The sequence below is a fragment of the Emydura macquarii genome, unplaced genomic scaffold, assembly GCF_026122565.2.
Source record: "Emydura macquarii macquarii isolate MOO-44397 ecotype Brisbane River unplaced genomic scaffold, CSIRO-AGI_Emac_v2 contig_2768, whole genome shotgun sequence".
Lineage (NCBI taxonomy): Eukaryota > Metazoa > Chordata > Testudines > Chelidae > Emydura > Emydura macquarii.
This window is the reverse complement of record NW_027132905.1, coordinates 36,652,541-36,671,417: the sequence shown is the minus strand read 5'-3', so window position 1 is coordinate 36,671,417 and position 18,877 is coordinate 36,652,541. Positions and strand designations below refer to the sequence as shown.

Here is an 18,877-nt window from a genome sequence, read left to right as displayed (position 1 = left end):
CCCGCAGTGCATTCTCAGCCTGGCTGTCCAAGCTGCAGTTAGCTCAGAGCAGCCCTGAACAATCATTAGCCAACGAAGAGCTGCCAGGACCTGTCTGTCTCAAGAATGGCTCCATCCCGGCTATCAGCTCCAAAAGATTATCCCCAAGAAAACAACACCTGGGGCCATCCCGGGATGAGAGCAGCATCCAGGGCCAGCAGCCGGCTCCCGTCCCCATGCCAAGCTGGGTCAGACTCAGAGCCCAGGGAGCCCTGGCTTCTAATGCCCCCAACTCCCTGGAGTTACAGGGAGCTGACCCTTCTCAGCTGCAGGATCTGGTTACACAGTCCAGCCCCACGCTCAGCTGGAAATCGGCCCTCCACCCCTGAAACCTTGGCTGGAGCCTCATCCTGCAGACCCTGGAATGCCTCTCTGGGGTGGACAGCAGGGCCTCCTGGGCAGCCAGCTCAGCCTGCCTGCGCAGAGCACACAGCCATCTGCCCAGGCGGGATAGACACACGAGACCTAGACTCCTTCCCTCATCTGTGCCTGGTTCCACACACGGCAGCACACACGGGAGGCATAGGGAGCGCGCGCGCACGCACACACACACACACACACCAGGGTGCTCACGTGGGCTGTTTGCTCCTACACAGGCTGCTACTGGGCTCTGGCCGAGGAGCTGCCCGCTCAAGCCCAGAGACACTGGCCATGTTTTCAGAAGCAGCCGCTGGACTCTGGCCCCTCTGTGAGGAGCCCAACCTGCGCCGAGTGCAGCACTCCCAAGGGCTGCCTGGGGAGTTGTGGGCGCTCAGTCGCTTGCAATCAGGCTCCGAACACAGGCCCTGTCTGTGTGAACGCCCGGCTCGGTTCTGGTCTGTACAGGTTCTCCACACTGGGTACCTGCTCTCGGCAGGGCAATGTAGCCAGCGCCGAGGCTGAGTGCTGGCTGCACCCCACGCTGCCTGGCCACGAGGCATGCCAGCTCAGCACTTGCAGATGGGGATGCCAGGGATGGGGACAGATGGGACAGGGGGAGGATGATTGTACTGGAGCCAAGGAGCCAGGCCTGACTTTCTCCTCCTCAGAGGAGCATTGTGAAGCAGGCAGCGTGGTGAAAGGGGTGGGATAAATTCCATCCTGCTCTGCATTCCCAAAGCCCTCAGGCAGCCATGATCTGAGCTCCCCAGAGGCCTCTGCTCCCTGCACACAGGCTGCATCTGTGACAGCTCGTCTGCCCTCTGAGTGCAGAGAGCAACAACTGACCACAACACAAGAGGCTCCCAGTTGCCTTCCCAGCCCTGTTGTGTCCCAGCCTGAGGGACAGACAGACAGACACACCGAGCTCCCAGCTCCTCGCAGCACAGGACCCTCCCGTGGGGATGGCAAGGGTCTGGCTGGGTTTCTCTTCTTAGGCGGGTGCTGAAGTGTAACCGAAGGCAGCAGTGGTTCCTGGCCTAGCACAGGGCCAGGCGGGTCAGACATGGAGCCAACTCAGATCAACCCAGTGCACTTTGGATTCCTTCCAGTCCCACCCACCTTCTCCAGCCATCTCCCTTCCACCAAGGAAACCAGCTCAGGGCCAAACCCTGCCACTCCCCCACGTACACATGCTTCTTGCTCCTCCTCCAACTCTCCCTGCAATGCCACCGCACACCATGCCTGCCCGCCCCTTTGCTGGTCTCTTGCAGAGCCCAGCAGCCTGGCAGGGCCAACCCTCGTATGTCTGATGTTGGGGAGACACAGGTCAGCGGGGTACAATTCAGCCAAACCTCTCCCCAAGTGGGGCTCAGTTCATGCCTGGGACCAGGCTGCCCATCTGCGGTAACTGCCCAAGCCCTGCTGTCTGCCCCTGCCAAGTTCCCATCTCCCCTCGCTCGCCCACGGGCCCAGCCAAGCCCTAGATCCGACCTCTCGAATTCGGCCCCTCCCTGGTCCCAGCAGCTTGTCAGCCGTTGCAAGGTCTGTGAGACAGAAAGGAGGAGAGCAGCACCTGGGCTGCATGGGGGAAGAGCAGCCCCCGCTGGACCGCTCCACCTTCTGGATCAGCTGGACACTCAGAGGCATCCCTGTCCTCCCTCCCACCCACCTGCCCGTGGGAAGCCCCTTGGGGCACCTGAATGGCACACACAACACCGAAGATCCACCCCCAGCCCCAGGGATCAGGGAGGGCTGCTGCCTGCTGGCACACAGGTCTGTCACTGGGGTTGCCAGCCCCCACCTCCCCAGCCTGGGGCAGCCTGCTCCCCTCTGCCCGGTGCCTCCTCCCCACACCCAAGCACATTCCCTACCAGAGGTTGCTCTGCGTGTGACAGGCAACCCAGCAGCTGTCCGTCCCTTGGCCAGTACGCGCCTGTGTAACCGTCATCCCAGAAAGCGGGCCCAGGGAATGGAGCCAAGCCCTTCGTTTGCCCTGCTCCGAGCCTACAATTGGCACCAGGACCTCCGCACCATCGGGCCTGGCCAGCACTTCGCTCAGCCTGAGCCCAGGGCACACGCTACAGCCCTGCCGGGGTTAAGCCACCAGCCAACTGTGGTTGTGTGGTGCAAGGGACTGGCCTGGGCTCCAGAGCCCGGGCATGTCTCAGCCAGCCTCAGAGCTCCCAACATGGCACTGATCCTCCAAGCAGCTCGTGGGCTGGGTGCAACCGGGGGCATTCCTGGGGCAGAGACCCAACGCCTCTCTTCAAAACAAAGCGATGACAGCGCTGGGAAGCGGCTGCTGCAGGTGCGAGAGTAGTGCTGGCGACGTGGCAGGTGTGGGGGATGCGGCGAGGACGCGGCAGGTTAGGGGGACGCGGCGAGGACACTGGCAAGGGGACCACCACTGACATGGCAGGGGCAAGGGGGCCCGCAGAGCCTGCTGCTGACTCGGAGAGCAGTGAGCTCCCTGCACGGTCTCATATGGGGTGCAAACTGCCTGTCAATTCCCACGCGTCCCATCTCAGCAACTCTTGCCGGTGACCTGTCCTCCCCCAGGCACCCGGTAAAGGGCCAAGGACTCCGCCTCCCGCTCACTCTCTGACCCGGGTGGGCAGGGCTGCACAGACACTTGCTATGCCACGAGGAGGTATCTCTGTCTCCACAGCCTCCAGCTGTCCAGCAGCGCTGTGTCTCTGGCCCTTGCATCGTCACCCCCGGCCAGGCCTGGGCTCCTTGTTAGTGGCTTTGCTTTGGCAACGTTCCTGACCAGCCCCCTCTCCTGCCAGCTCCTGGTGAGGCTGGGCTGTATCTGGCCTGGCCATTGTCCTAGGGAGGTGAGGCTCCCCCAGCTGAGCATTGTAATGTCGGATGCTGGCAGCCACAAGCCCAGGGACACAGCCAGCTCTCCGGGCGAGGCTGGCGGGAGGGGGTTGATGCAAGTAGGGCAGCTCCTCCCTGGCAGCTGGGATGTCCTGGCCTGGGGGATGCACCAAGTCTTGGGTGGAGGGCTCAGCATGGAGGCTGCGGCTGCAAAGCCCCAGTCAGGTGCGAAGGCGTTTTGCCCCTGCAGAAGCCTGTCCCTGCAGGGAAGGGCAGGACCACCCTGTCCTCATGACCACGACCCAGCCCAGCCAGACTGACGGACACACTTCTTGGGGAACAGCAGGGCTTTCCTGGGAGCAAGGTATTTCCCAAAAATGAGCGGCAGAAAAAACTCTTCAGTCTGAAACCAGGTCCCCTGTGGCAGCAACGAGCCAGCCACGCGTGCCTGGGAACGGAGTAGCAGCCCCTCAGTGGCAGCACCTGGCTCACTCGGGGGTGGGGGGAGGCAGCAAGCTTCCTGCGCAGAGATCTCACCTGCCAGGGCGATGGGCTGGGAATACGGCTCCACTGGTGCAGCTCATCTTTGGTACCGAACCCGGCCTGGGGACAGCAGGGCACAGACCGGGAGAGCCCAGCTACTGTTTGCCTTTGTGCGTCACCTCGCTGCAGGGACTGATGAGTCAGAGACACACCCACTAAAGAGACAACGCAGCAGAAGCCCCGAGCAACCGCAGCCAGGCTAATGGGAGCCAAACTTGTCTAGCACACCATGAAAAGGTGTTCTTTTCCTTCCTCATCTTCTTTTTTCTTCTGTCTAGTGAGAGTCTGGCTTACTCAGCCAAGGCTGTAGGTTTTGCACTACTGCAGTAAGCCTGTGACCAGAGAAGCAAGTAAAAGCACTGTCCTAAACAGCCTGAAGCTGGTACCGAAGGAGGCTGGACAGCCATCTGTCTTGGATGGTTGAGACACAACAAATCCTGCACCTTGGCAGGGGTTAGATTAGATGACCCCTGTGCTCCCATGGTTCTAAGTTTACCAGGCATGGAGTGAGGAAAAGAACCATGGGCTGGGCCTGTGTTTTTCCAATTGCAAATCAGCCGCAGAGACAGAAGCTGCATTTTCTATCTTTGCTAGTCTTTCTCTTCCCTCTTCTGCGGGTTTGTCTGGTTTTACCTTTTAGGAAACGAGATCAGATTTTTAGCAGCAGCAGCGACAGCTCCAGCCCATCTCGACTTCTTCTCCTTCCCCAAAAAGGACATAAGAACACCCACACTGGATCAGACCAATGGTCCATCTCGCCCAGTGTCCTGTCTTCTCACCGTGGCCAGTGCCAGGTGCTTCAGAGGGAATGAACAGGGCAGAGAATCATCGAGTGATCCATCCTGCCGCCCATTCCCAGCTTCTGGCAAACAGCAATCCCTATAGATATCTTTAATGCCACCCAAGCGACTGCCAAATGGGGGCTCCTTAAAAACGCTCTCCAGCTAAAGGAGAAGGGGATGTTGTTGCAATGACAGTTTTATTCAACACTTAACATTGCAAATGCTTTAACTAGTTTCCCTCCTTTTCTGTATCTTTAATAAAGGGTTGCAGGCTGGGACTAGTGCGCTTGCCATGCTAGCAAGCAGGCTGGGATCTCTGGACCAAAGGCCAACCTTGTTTAGCTCTGGCTAATGCTGGACAGGGACGGGGCATGTTAACATCTTTGACTACCTGGGCCTGTTTATTCTACTCCCGTTTCTGCTCTCATATCCTCTCCATACAGCACGTGGCCAATTCCCCCCTGTAGCCTGCTGAGCAGGGACCCAGCTGCAGCGCGGAGCCCACCTGTCGTGGAAGGCGGAAGGCAGCCACTTCCCATCACTCCCTGCTGGCCTGGGCTGCACTGGAACAGGCAGGCTGGGGTGCCGTGCCCCACTGCCACCCCCTCCGGGACATCCCGCCCTGCACATTCCCTCTCCATGTAGGGAAATGTATTTAGGCCAAGCCCCTCTCCTGGCCCACGTGACTGGTCTCAGTAACACCCCAGAGAGGCACCTGCCCGGCCTGCTACTGCCAACGTTAGCTGTTTGTGAACTGACCAGCCCCTCTTCTCCGCAGCCCTCGCCTTGCCCCTGCTCATGTGACTCATGGCTCCGCCCCAAGAAATCCAGCCTCACCCCACAGTCCCAGGGCCAGCGGGCAAGCCAGGCACTCCTGGGACCAGCCCCCCTGGGCACTGGGACTGCACAGCCAGGAGCGGGCTCTGGGCCAAGACTCAGGCTCCAGAGCGGGGTGGGGGAGCCCTGCTGGAGGCCAGCTGCAGAGGAGCCATAGGGGGGCAGGCTGGGCTCATTGAGAGGGTGGATTAGGGGTGGGAAAGCAAGCTCCCAGGAACCAGGGCCTGGCTGTGTGCTGGGAAACAGGCATCGCCATAGGAAAAGGCCCTGTGTCCTGCACTGTCCAGCGGCACTAGAAAATGCTGATTTTCATGGGAAAGGGTTGATTTTGATGAATTTCCCCATTTAAAAAAAAAAAAAAGTGACCAAAAGTTTTGAAATTGCTGAAACATCCTGTTTCTAAAATTAATCCTGTTTCTGCTTTTTGGTTCAAAACCACTTCTTGTTTTGAAATGTAAGTTCATTTATAATTTTTAAAATGTTAAAAAAAATTAAAACTGCCAAAGTTCAAGCAAAACCTTTTGACTGGCACGATCCAAAGCAATGTTCAGTTCACCAACATTTTTGCCATTTTGCCATTTCGTCCCGATTTGGAATGGGAACTGTTTTTTAAATAAACTCTCTCGGGACAGTAAAACCATTTCCTGCTTAGCTCCGCCTGGAATCCAGGGCCTTTCCCTGTGCACCAGGCACAGGCAGAGTTCTGGGCAGCTCCCCCACATCCAGCCCCTCTGAGTGAGGCAGGTGGGCCTGGAGGACAAAAGCTGGTGATTGTTGGATGGAGGAGCTGTTTGTTCCCCTTATCAGGGAGCTAGCTTTGGATAAACTGAAGAAACCACTGCTTTCCAAATAAACAATTGCCCATTAACAGCTCCATTTATTGTCTATATCCTGATCTTATCTGTTTGCCCCTGATAACGAGAGAAATCCCTAAAACCCAGCGATACTGCTCAAGGTTCAACAGAGAGGAGACAGCTCCCTTGGCCCCAGCAAGACACAGACGGCCCAGGGGATGACCTATCCGGCACCCGCCTCTTCAAACTGCAGGCCGGGCCACTCCCGTGTTTCTCAAGGAGAACGCCCAGCCACAGAGAAACCACATTGTCCACAGAGAGGGGAGCACCGCTGCTGAGTGTCCTGCAGCATCAGCCCCTAGGGCTCGGCTACCCGGCCACTCAGTACACTGGACAGCATTGTCTCAGCAGAATCCTTGGGCAGAGGCCTTCCTCTCAGACATGCCACCACCCTATCACCGCCACAGCCCAACTCAGCCCTGGGCCCGGCCCAGAGCCCCAGGTGCCACGTTGGCACTCCCAGCTATGCATCCGCCTGCCCACTCACCAGGATGTCGGTGCTCTCCCGGCGAAAGGGCGGCTGGTCTTGTCTCTCGCCGGCAGGAGTGCAGAGACTGGTGGAGGTGGTGCACGAGGACCGCATGATGGGCAGGCTCAGCGATCGGAAATCCTTCACGGCCTGCTCCACCTTGAGCTCATCACCGGGCTTGGCTGGGAGGGGAGTGCAGGGCAGGCCCGTCAGCACCCAAGCAATTGCTATTGGTAACAGAGCCCCGGTGGCTGTCTGCCCAAGGGCAGCTCGGCTCACCCCATGCCCTCGGGACGTGCCAGACGTGCTGCCCTGCAGACTGCAGCGGCAGCCCAGTGCCGGGGGTCCCTGCAATGGCTGGGTGTGGCAGACACGGCTGCCTCGCCCAGGGGCTAGTGAAAGCCCAGTTCTGCCCCAGGCCTATTAGCCTCGAGCCTCAGCAGGCAGCAGCACAGCAGGCCCAGCCCCACCCCATCCCCCATGCCGGAGCCCAGCAGGCTCAGCTCAGACTCGCCCTTGCTGGACAGTGCAGGAACAACACGGGGCCCTGCCCTCCTTCCCTGGCTCCCCCAGGGGATGGGACATGCTGCTCAGAGCCACTGTGAGTGCGGCCGGCCTACCTTCCCCAGATGCAAACTCAGCCACCTCCCCCCCCACGCAGGCTAGCCAGCGGAGCCAGGGGAAAGGCTGCCAAGGAAGCCCAGCACAGCAAAGTGAGTCTCTCTGAGACCCTGGGCTGCTCCCCGAGCAGAGGCTGGATTTAAACCAAGCCAGCCCTGATCCTTGCGTCCTGAGAACGAAAGGTCCCAAGCCCCATTCCCTACCCAGCCCGGGACACAACTGACATCGTAGTGCCTAGCGGGGAGCAGCTGACCATCCCCCCGCACCTCCCTTGCTCCAGGGCACTGTGCGGACTCTGCCGCTGTGGGTCAATCCCCCAGCCCGCCAAGCCCTGGGGCAGGACATGACACACCTTTCACTCTCAGGTAGTGTCCCCCGAACCGGTACGCTTCGAAGTTGAGCGACAGAGGTGTGTTGGACTGATCCAAGTAAACATCCACCTTGCCCAGCTCGATGCCTTTCCTCTCAAACACTGGCAGCAGCACCTCCCTGCAAGGCAAAGAAAGAGGCATTGGCATAACTCCCTCCCTGCCCCCAGGTCTGGGCTTAGGGAGGAGAGTCTCATGCCCGGTCCTGGCCTGGCCGTCCACTTGGAACAGGAACACTGGCCGAGCTCGTCCGGCCAACTTTGCTGGGCTCGGCAGGCGCTCAGCCAGCAGCACGGGGACACACAGAGGGCTCTTGCTGCTGTCGGCACCCATCACCCAGCTGGCGCGGCAGAGGCAGAGGGCCAGCAATGCTCTCCCCAAAGCAACCTGCATGGGACCTGCTGCTCTCCAGCTCTGGCCAGCCGCCACCCGGCCTCAGCAGCTGGCACTGCCCTCCGGGCACTTGAGCCACAGACACCCCGCTCAGCATGGGTGAGAGGAGGGCAAGGCAGAGGGGTGGTATGAAGGTCACCCTTCACTACTCCTGGGAGAGGGAGCTGGTTCTGAGAGATGACGCCCGTGGGGAACAGCAGGGTGGCAGGGACCTGGGTAGGGCCAGTTTTTCCACGAGCTCATGGCAGAGTCAGACACAGCAGCCTCCCGGGCACCCCCAACAGGCACAGGGGGTGACAGCTCCCTGATGCAGCTCCAGGACACCCCCCAGCAAAGAGCCCTCTCCCCTGCATCCGTGCAAGGTGCGTCAATGGGCATGGAGCAGGGCACCTGCGCGCTCACTAGTCAGCTGCACCAGGGAAGCCAAGGCCACAGAACAAAGCGAGCAAGGTGCTGTGTTCGAGGAGGTGAGGAGCACCGGAGGGGGGGCAATGCCAAAGGCACATCGGCTGACCCCAGCGGGACCCATCTGAGACGGCCCCTGCATGGCTCCCAGAGTCACAGGCCCACTCTTTGCTCCACCCCATAGGAGCAGAGCCCCATGGTCCATGCAAATACAGCCCAGCATCTAGCTAGGCAGCCATGCAGACTCACCCCAGGGATTTCTTCTTCATGGCTGGGACGATCTCTGTTTCTATGTCCACGTTCAAGTCGAACTTCAGAGTGAAGCACTCTTTGCTGGGGTCCTGGGGGAGGGGCAGGGGTTAGCGCAGCCCATTCCCTGAGCGCCTGACCATCACCTCTGTGGCCTGGTAACTCCACGGCCCTGCCTACGTCCCGGCCTGTCTCCATGCACAGCTGTGCCAAGGCTGGCTAGGGGATCCGCTTGCCCGCACCCTGCAAAGGGACGGTTAGCACAGGCCTCGCTACGCAATGAAAGCCGCTCCAGCAGGAGGCCGGGGGGACAGAGCCCTTGCAAGGATTGGGGGATGGGGGCCTGTCACTGGGGTGGTTACCCGCTCTGGCCTCTGCGAGGAGCCGGGACAGACAGACTGCACTGGGTGGGTTGGGCTCCCCCGCCTCCCTTCAAACCAGAGCTGCTGAGCACTGGACCTCGCTACATCCCAAATGGCTCGAGGCACTGAGGTCTCCCTTCCCCAGCACAGGCTGCTTGCTCCGAGGCCCTGGTTCCACTCATGCCCAGAGCCAGCTGCCAGGGCCCCAAGAGTCACAAGGTAAGAGACTGAGCTGGGCTCCTTACATCCGTGTGTCTCCTCCGGGCTTTCTTCTTGGGAAGCTTCAGCGCCGAGCTCTTCTTATCCCTGCATGGCACAAAGACAGTTACAAGGATCGCCTGGCATGACTGGAGCCTTCTCCTGGCACAGAGCGCCGGAGGCCAGAGAACCCGATGCCCCTGTCACGCATGCCGGGACCAGGTGCTGAGCAGACTCCAAAGCCACAGGTAAAGCAGCCACTGCTGCTCCCTATGACTGCCCTGCAGCTCAACTCCCAGCCATGTGACAGCAGGCCCTGGTGGCCCAGCGACAGTCAACGGGAGCAGAACCTAGCACCTGTGCAACAGCCCCCTCCCCTAGAGCAGCGTCCCATCCAGCCCTGGCTCAGTCTCACCCGCTGCTCAGGATCCACGAGTTACAGCCCAGCAGCACGGAGGTGAGAAGGGAGGGGAAACATGATGAAGTCAGCAGATGGGGCTGGAGAAATGAGCAGAGGGTCTCAAAGAGGGACCCCGGCCTAGATCATCCAGTAGCTCTGCAATGGTTCCCAATCTTCCAGACAATCTCCCGGCCCTTAGGAGACATCAGCGTAGCCAGAACATACTCTGCAACCTTAGACCTTGTATCTGATTGTCAGGTTCAGCTGCACGGTGTGCCCCCCCCAGAGCCCAGCATCCCACTGCTCCTTGGGTCCACTGCACCTGGGACTCATTGGGTCTGCTGCCTCCCCTAGCCCTTCACAGGAGCATACTCACTCTTTCCCTTCCATGAGCCCTTCCTCCTCCTCCTCCACGTCGGAGGCAGGGCTGGTCCGTGGGGGACATGACCGTGTGGACACGTTCCGGGCCAGAATGGAACCTGCAACCAGGAGACGGATGAGTCACCCTATGGCAGCTGCCACTGGGGTGGGGGATAGTTGCCGCCTGCCTTTTGGAGAGGGACCAGCCCAGGAACCCAGGAGACCGAGCCCTGTCAGTCCTTGGCACACACCTGCTCTCTGGTCCCTAAGCTCAGCCCCGTAGGGCCGAGAGACTGCTGCCTTTGCAGCAGCATGGGGAAGTCCCTCCTGCTGCCCTGCTGGGTCATCCAAAGGACCCGTTCCCCTGCCTGCCTGGCGCGCTGCTGGCAGGAAGCCCTGGGGAGGAGCCAGAGGGGAGGGTCCTGGGAGGCTGAGCCCCAGGGGAGGAGAACAGAGCACATCCCTGCAGCATGGATGCTGCCTCGGTGCTGCTCACCGCCCACCCGCCCAGCTCACCCTGGCCTGCCCTGGTGGGAGGATGAGCCCTAAGGGACGAGGCCCCTGAGGCAGGAGCACAATCACTTACACGGCCTTTCCCTCCCACCGGGGGAGGAGAATAGTGTTGGCCCCCCAGGGTCCAGGTTCTCACCTGGCCGGGGCAGGTCGAAGCGGGTGTGGCTGTCGAAGTGCATGGTGCTGTGGAACTTGCTGTCACAGGCCTCACACAGGTTCAGGGGTCTGCTATGGTTCAGCTGCTGGCACTCGGCATGGTGACATACCTGGGGGAGACGAGACACTGTCAGCGGGAGCCCTGCCCCACCACCAGCGGGACGGCCATGCAGGATGCCCCAGAGACCAGGCTGACGGCCGGTTACGCTGGGGTCCCTTCACTCTGCTCTGCTGGGGTAAAGGGGCTGCAATGCCAGCGGGTAGAGAGCCCAACACCTCCCAGGTCACCCCCTTATGGGCCCCAGCTCCCCCCTCTGCCACATCAGCCCCGGGGCACGGGCAGTCAGGCACAGCTCAGAACCAATTCTAACCCACAGATACGGTGCTGGACCATCCAGCTCACGGACCTGCCACCTGGCAATGAGAGTGAGCAACTGAGGCCACTCCTGGAGGGGAAGGAGCATCTCCTTCTGAGTGCCGCAGGGTGGCTTGTCCCTAAAGGCTGGAACTGCCAACCCCGGTTACTAAGGAGCCACGCCTGAGCGAGATCAGGTGATCTCCCTACAAGGAACCGGGGAGTGCACAGGGATCAGAGACTGCTAGGAACAAGCCGGCACTAGCAGAGTCTCCTGGCTGGCGGGTAGGGCCTGGGAGTGGCCTGCCAAAGTCAGAAGGGTCCCTGGCAGAAAGGCCTGGGAGGAAGAGACACTTTTGTTTTGTGTGGCCTTTTGGATGGGCTTTCTTCCAGGATCTGGAGTTTATTTTACATTAATAAACCCAGCCCCCAAGGATGGGCATTTGACCACAAAAGCATGGGTCAGGGTTGATGTGAACAGTCCAAGGAGGAAAACCAAGGCAGGCTGCCTGTGGCATCACCCGACATGGTGCTCAGTCAGCCCATTTTCACCCAGCTCAGGAACTTTCCAGGTGGTCTACAGTTAGTAATCTCAGCTCCCTCTGCCCCGCAGCCTACACGCACACAAATGCCTCCCCCAGGACCAGGCCAGGCCACCTGCAGCCAGCGTGGGAGATGGGGACACAGCTCAGCCCTCTGCTCCCAGGCCAGCAGGGTCCACAGGCTAGGGGAACTTTTCTTACATGCCCTTCGAAACCGCCTGTCCTGTCTGTACAGCATGAAGCCAAGGCCTGGGACTCTGTAGAGCACTGAGCCAGAGGCAGACAGACAGAGGAGCAGGGCACAGGCCCCCATGACAGCACCTCACTGTCACTGGGTCAGGAATCAACACTGCCCAGTGCTTGCCCGCCCCTATGAGGCCCTGCTCTTGCTCAGCGCTGAAGAGGTGAGCCCAAGGCACCATCTGTCTCCATGGCCCAGCCACTCCCCTTGGGGAGGACATGTTTAATGAGGGGACAGGAAGAAGGCAGACCGATCCTTGCTGGGAAAAGAACTGCTGTGACGAGCCGGGCCCCACCGCATGCCTGTATCACCCGTCAGCATCGAGTCCAGCCTCTTCCCTGTCTACAGCTGAGCAGAGAGCCGCTCAGCACACACTCGCTACCCGCCCCAGCCATACTCACTGCCATGGCAGGAGCGCTCCCCGCTGCTGGGCCGGACTAAGCCCTGGCCATGGGTCCAGCTGTCCTACGCCGACAGCTATTATATGGCGAGCTCCGGGCGCACAGAAGAGGTGGCCGGCTTGCACTGCTTGGCGTTTGAAATGCCAGTGTCCCCATAGCAGGGCGAAGGAAACAAGTGTCTGCAGCAAAACAATGCTCGCAAGCCAATCCATTTCCTCCCATTGTAAGCAGGGCTCGAGCCTCCTCTGAGGCTGCGGCGAGAGGGATTTATTTATACACACGGCCGGGCTTGGGGCCAGAGCTGCCTTTGTCTGTCAGCTACCGCGCAGAGGCTTTCCCTGAGCTCAAGGAGTCACTGCACCACGATCCACTTCCCCCACCGCCCGGTTGCTCTCAACCCCGAATGGACGGTACCTAAAACGGCTACACATGCAGCTGGGCTCTGACCCAAACACAGGGGCATCACCCATCACCTCCTGCCGGGGGGGGGTGGGGGGGGGCAGGGGGGAGCACACAGCCCTCCTGGGGGGAGCACTCCCTAGCCCAGCTCATGCACTGTTGGAGTCACATGCCTGGCGTCAGGACTGGCCCATTCAGCAGCGACAAGCCAGCCCTACCTGCCGCACATGGCATCTCCAGCACTCTGTGCGGTGGGATCCCCCCTGCCCTGCCCTGCCCTGGCCGTCCCTGCAAGGAGCAGAGCAGCAGGAAGGGACTTTCCCGCACGGCCCAGCAGCATGCAGGCATTTCATGCTAGGGCATGCCAGGCTGGAGCGAGGCGTGGTGAGGGGCACACGCTAGCTGCCAGTCTCAGTGCTGAGCTGCGGCAGCAGCTGCACTAACAGCCTGAGCGGCTGCAGCCAAGGGAAACCGTGAGCATAAAACTCTCAATCTGCAGGCCAGTCTGCAATCTGCCCAGTCCACAACCTAAGACATGGCTAGCGAGCCCCCGAGCACACTCCTGCTCTGATCACTGCCAGAGACACGGGTGCAGGGAGGCAGGCTGCTCCCAGCTGCGCAGGGCTGGGGGAGCCAGCAGCACCCTGTGCCCACGGAGTTAACCCCTCACGTGCTGGCATTTCCCAGAGAGGTGCTCCGAAGAGAATGCGGTCAAGGGAGAGACTGGGCCGAGGCCTGCGCTGCGACAGGGCCAGGAGTCACCTCCTGGGCTGGCTTCCAGTGCTGCGCCCCCCGTAGAGGGACCCTCCCCGTGCAGGGCTGGTCTGAGCCCTTGCAGCCCAGCTCCCTGCACAGCAAGGAGGTCCCGCTCACAACCTGCTGTTCCCCTCGCCCCGGGCTCACCAGGGGATTCCCGACAGGCCTTGGAGCTGCAGGATTTCTCTAGGGGAAGGAGAACACTGCTCCCATTGGCTCAGTGCCTCCTGCTGCACTCTGAGCCTGGCCCAGGCTTCCCGCCAGCACCCAGGCCCAGCTACCATCCTCGCCCTCAGGGACTGCCCAGGGAGCACCACCAGCTTCCATTTCACAAGAATTCACAAGAGAGACACAGGATTTTCACCATTTTTCACTGCAATGTGCAGATTCACTATTGCTGCCTCCAAGGGCTGACACACACGGCCAGGCCATTTCCCGAGCTAGTCCTCGGCTGAAACCTCGGCCCCAGAACCGGCTCTCCCTACAGTGGGGGCAGTTTGTCCCTCAGTGGACCCAGCAAAGCAGCGTGGCACAGCGATGCAGGGAGTGCTTGCACTGGGCCAGGAAGTTCCTCGAGAGTGAGTGAAATCAAGGGCAGAGCAACCGATTGATGGCCACCTTTTCCCAGGTGAGACAAGTCAGTCAGTCACAGTGGGGCCTGCCTTAGCTCGTGGCCACTCTGGGCGTTTTTGGTCTCAGATCCGTTCAGGCTGGGGCAACGTGAGCACAAACAGCTCCTGTCATGGCAGCCGGAGAAGGCGTTTTACCCTCGCATGATAACACACGCAAGGGAAGCAGGCGTGCCATGGGGGGCCGAACAGCAGACACATACGGCTCTTTGGAACATGCAGGGCCAGCGGGAATGCTCAGTCCCACTTTCCTGAGACAGGACTCCCCGGGGACGAGCAGGGGAGTTCTATGCGGTGAGGAAGAGGAAGAGTCTACCCCACACACCTCCAGCTCCTCCCCCACTTCCTGCCCTCCTTCCTCTTCTGCCCCCGCTGACGTCAGGGCTGACGTGCTTTCACTTTTCCATCCCTAAGCGATTCCATGGGCTGGAGCATCCTGTGTTCGCTCTCTCCTGTGGCACAATAGCATGGCTGGGGCATTCCCTTGGCTTCCTGGACAAGCTGGGCGACACGGCTAGGACTCAGCGCTGGCCAGGCCCGAGAGCACTGCCCCATGCATAGCCGGCACAAGGGGCACTGTACTCTTAGCCAGCAGCCACCTTCCTCACCTTCCGTGCTGAGCTAGGCCAGGCCAGGAGGTGCCTTCCTTAGGGTTTGGCTAAGGGGAGCCATGCTGAGCTGAGCCAAGCCAGGAGCCATCTTCGCCAGGCCGAGCCAGGCCAGGAGCATCACGAGTGGGTGGAGCTTGGGAGTGTAGTTTTTTCCCAAACTGATACCAGGGTCAGTGGCTTGTGAGTGTGTACAGCAGGGCCCAGCCACCCACGGTTACAGACAGCGGCTGGAGCACACACCCATACACACACAGTTCACCTGGTGATACACACAGGGTTTTCTGCACACAACCTCCCTGAGTCACTGGTGCGCACACTCAGGGATCTCCTGCGCCTACAGCCTACTCAGGACAACGCAGGGGGTGTGCAGTACCAAGAGGAAAGCTGGACGCGGATAAAGCACAGGACTCCCCGATGCTATTCCAAGCTCTGCCACAAATCACTTGTGTGGCCCTTGAAAAGTCATTCCAGCAACCCTTCCCCCGCCCCCCACTGCTGAGCTTGGAGCTTGTGGGATGGAGGTAGTTTAGCCATTCTAGCTCTGTGCCTTCTCCTCCACAATGAGAGCCTTGCTGTGGCTCTCCACAGTTCAGTCTCCCAGAGATAGCCAGGCCCCTGCCATGCGGCCTCATGGTTCTCATACAGGGGACAAAAATAAAAATCTGCCTGCCAGATGTGAGATCAGAGCTGCGGCTGCAGCTGCTGCCAACACAACACACTCTCCATGCTCCCAGGACATCACCAAGTGCTGGCTAGGCATCGCGCTCGGGTCACGAGAGGCAAGGGGAGTCAGCCCAGAGACCAGCTAGGGAGCCACATTAGCCCTGATCTCCTGGCTGACAGGTTCTTGGGCCAGGGAACATGCAATATTTACAAAGCCTGTAATGTCTCCGCACAGATGGAAAGGAGCCAGGATGGGGGACATGCTGCTGCCGGAACTTGAATCTGAGTGGCAGCAGGGATGTCACTGTGGGGTGGCGGGGGGCACACAAACACACACACACACACACACACACACATGCACGCACGCATGCATGCAGGAGGTGAGCACAGCTCACAGATAGCCACCTACAGCCAAGAGGGTGGAAAGCACAGATCTGGCATGATTCACAAGTCAACTCCTCTGAAACACAGAAGCAAATACAAACCCAGCCTGGCCTGGCTGAATTAGGGGGAATTAGACAGCAGCAGCTGCAGCTCATTGCTGAATTTTTAACAGCTTGCAGCAACTGTGAAACCTAATGCCAGTTGCCCATGGCCTGAGCCGCAGGAATGGCGGAGTGTCCTTTGACAAGGCAGACTGAGGGCCCGTGGAAACACAACCCATTAATCCCCGGCTCCAGACTCACCTCTCCAGCCACAGCACCCAACAATGAATGCAGCAACTTCAGCTCAGCCAGCTGTGACCACTCCACAGGGAAGCTCCATGATCCACAGGGGCTGCCTCCCTCTTCCAGAACTGGAGATTGCCCCCAAATCCCCAGAGCGAGCCAGGCAGCCTGTGTCCTCGGCACAAACCCCACTGACTCATCTCTCCAGGAGGGCTTCGGGTGGACTGTCGGCGGTGACAGAATGCTGACTAAGCAGGTGAGGCACCTCTGGCGTTTGAAATGAGTAAGATTTTTCAATTTGCTCTATATCTGCTCTTCCTTGTTTGCCCAGACAGGCTTCAAATCACAGGCCTCCAGCATAGCAGAGGTACTGTAATTCTCTGGCTGCATGTGGGTGTCTGTGTCTCCCCCCGCCTCCTGGCAGTCTGCACTCAGAGCTGGAACTGAAGCCTCCCTGCTAAGATACACCTCCTCCAAGGCGAGCTGTGCGATCAGTAACTGCCCCTGGAGCATCAGGTTTCTGAACCACTCATCTGCATGCTAGTCAAACCCGCAGCACATCTGCATGCACTGCAAGTGTCGGTTCTGCTCTGCAGCCGGCTGTGCACCGGGGTCCTAGACTCCCCTGAGTGGGATTTGGTAACTCATCAGTTCATGGACTCTGTGACCATACAGCTGGTGTGTTCCTGCCCAAAGAAACAACAGCCTCAACCAACGACCTGAGGGAAGCAATTTTGCAGTAGGAAACTGAAGCTGCCACACTGACCCAGGTAGGAAGCACCAAGCTGGTGTTGTCCTGGGGCACTCTACACGCTGCAGTCCTGCTCCAAGCCAGCTGCAGGCATGCAGCCCCAGACCAGACAGCTCCAGCTGCAGTAGCTGGATCTTATCAGCTGCTACTGCATGTGCACAGCACGAAGGAAGAGGTTCTAGCCAGACCTCGCTAATCCGATTCCAACCTCACTGAACTCTGCACGCAGACTGATGCTCTCACTCTGCTGCTCAACAAGGTCTGAACAAGAGAAGCTGCAGGGAGCGTGCTGGACACCCCTATGGTATAGCCCCTAGCATATCACAAGGGTCAGCCAGGTAACTTGAACCAGCCAGAGATGGGAAAATACAAACAAAGCCCATTTTGTGATGATGGCACATGCCTTTTCACAGTTCATTTATCTGACCTGCAGTCATTAGTGAGGGGTTGGTTTATGGCAGCAAGGTCTGCACATGCATTTGATCCAGGCCATGGTCGCCTACTGCAGACGAGAGCATGGGCAATAGAGCCTCACTCTAATGCACCTACTCCTCATTTTATCTGACACCTTGGCAGAAGCAGAGTGTGGCTCTGCTCCGAATACAGACACATGTGGAGACCATTAACTCTTATTGCTGGGTTTTCTAGGATTTATTTATTAAAGAACAAATACCTGAATTTTAAAGACCACCAATATGGGGAAGATTCCAGAGAAATCAAAATCAACAAGGTAGATTGAACTCTCTGCAAAGGGGCTGAAGGGAGAATACACAGCACAGCAGGTACCAGGCTCAGGCAGGCTGCATGTGACATATTTCTGGCAAAAATCAATTCAATCTAACTGCTCCACAAACGCATCACAAAACAATGACGCTCAGCAAAGCACCATTACTGCTCACACTCAGCTACCTAGACCACGATGGGAGCTGTACTGGAGGACCCCACAGTAGATATTGGAGCCCTCATCAATAAAACACAGCCAGAAGAAAGCCATGTCCCAGTGTGCCCCTGCCGTCCGCAACCAGAACCTCATTCGCACCCCAGCACAGAGCCCACCAAAAGCAAGCCCTGAATTGTAAAATGCAAATGTGCAAAGCTGGGGGAAGCTGCAAGCACCTCCAGCAAACTTTCCCTTTGCAGCTCGGATACCGAGAGCCTGGACAGGTCTGGGGAGCCACAGGCCCAGTGGGAGGTCAGGCGTCTCCACTCCAGGGACCCATTGCTCTCTGGGTTGGGCAGGCTCCCTGCCCCCACTGCTGGCACAAGGACAGCTCCCCCAGCAGATCCCAGTGGCCCCCAGTCTGCACACTGACTCCAAGCACTGGGCATGCAGAAGGCTCCATGGGATGCCAGACTGGGGGACTCGTCAGTTCCCTGATAAATGCAGCGTTGTTCCAGTTGTGGCTAATCACTGAAGTCACCCTGAACTCACCAAGTGCTAAGCAGGTGTTTTCTACCTGGGGAGGGAAGTCAGACAAAACACACACCCTGCCCACCCTCCCCTCCAGCCCCTCGCCCTGCTCTGCAGCACACACAGAGCCAGTGTGTGGGGGCATTCTGCTTCCACGTGCCCCATGGCAGCTGCAGGGAGCTGGGCCCCACCAGAGTCTCCTCCCTGCCACCCCAATTCTCTGTACCAAGCAGAGCCCAGGACTCAAACATCTCCACTGCCTGAGCCAGCCTTGCTGCTCGAAGCTGAGCAAATCCTTCTGAAGCAGTGGAGGTCCAGGTCTCCGTACGGCAGGCCTCATTCAAATGTTCCTCTTATTTGTTGGCTGCCTTCCAGGAGCAGCCGGGTCAGGGCCCCAGTGCTGGGCACGGTGCTGGCCCCGAAGGTTTATGCCCTGAACCGACAAGAAGAGGTGAACCGAGGCACAGGGAGGGGTGGTGACTTGCCCAAGGGCACCCAGCAGGCCACTGGCAGATTTGAGAACAGAACCCATGCCTCCTCAGCCCCAGGCCAGCGCCCTCCCCCTCAGCTAGCCCATCTCCCAGGCACTCGGCTTTGTGAAGCCCTGAGGTGGATCTCGGCAGCCCCTGATACTGGCTCCCCGGACAGGTCAATGCGTGGGCTGCTCTCTGGGGCACGCAGCTGGGGTCAGTGGCATGGAAATCTGCTGCTAGCTCGA

General features: G+C 59.4%; 1 protein-coding gene across 1 annotated transcript in view; it reads right to left on the bottom strand.

Annotated features, from left to right (window-relative positions):
• Nucleotides 1–18,877, bottom strand: part of PLEKHG5 (pleckstrin homology and RhoGEF domain containing G5) — a 95,181-nt gene that overhangs the window by 10,822 nt on the left and 65,482 nt on the right. Inside the window, exons 3-8 of the mRNA XM_067567067.1 lie at nucleotides 10,713–10,842; nucleotides 10,080–10,182; nucleotides 9,351–9,411; nucleotides 8,744–8,835; nucleotides 7,681–7,817; nucleotides 6,726–6,889 (exon numbers count right to left, since the gene is read on the bottom strand). Of these exons, the coding sequence (XP_067423168.1) occupies nucleotides 6,726–6,889; nucleotides 7,681–7,817; nucleotides 8,744–8,835; nucleotides 9,351–9,411; nucleotides 10,080–10,182; nucleotides 10,713–10,842 (687 nt within the window). The remainder of the gene's footprint in view (nucleotides 1–6,725; nucleotides 6,890–7,680; nucleotides 7,818–8,743; nucleotides 8,836–9,350; nucleotides 9,412–10,079; nucleotides 10,183–10,712; nucleotides 10,843–18,877) is intronic.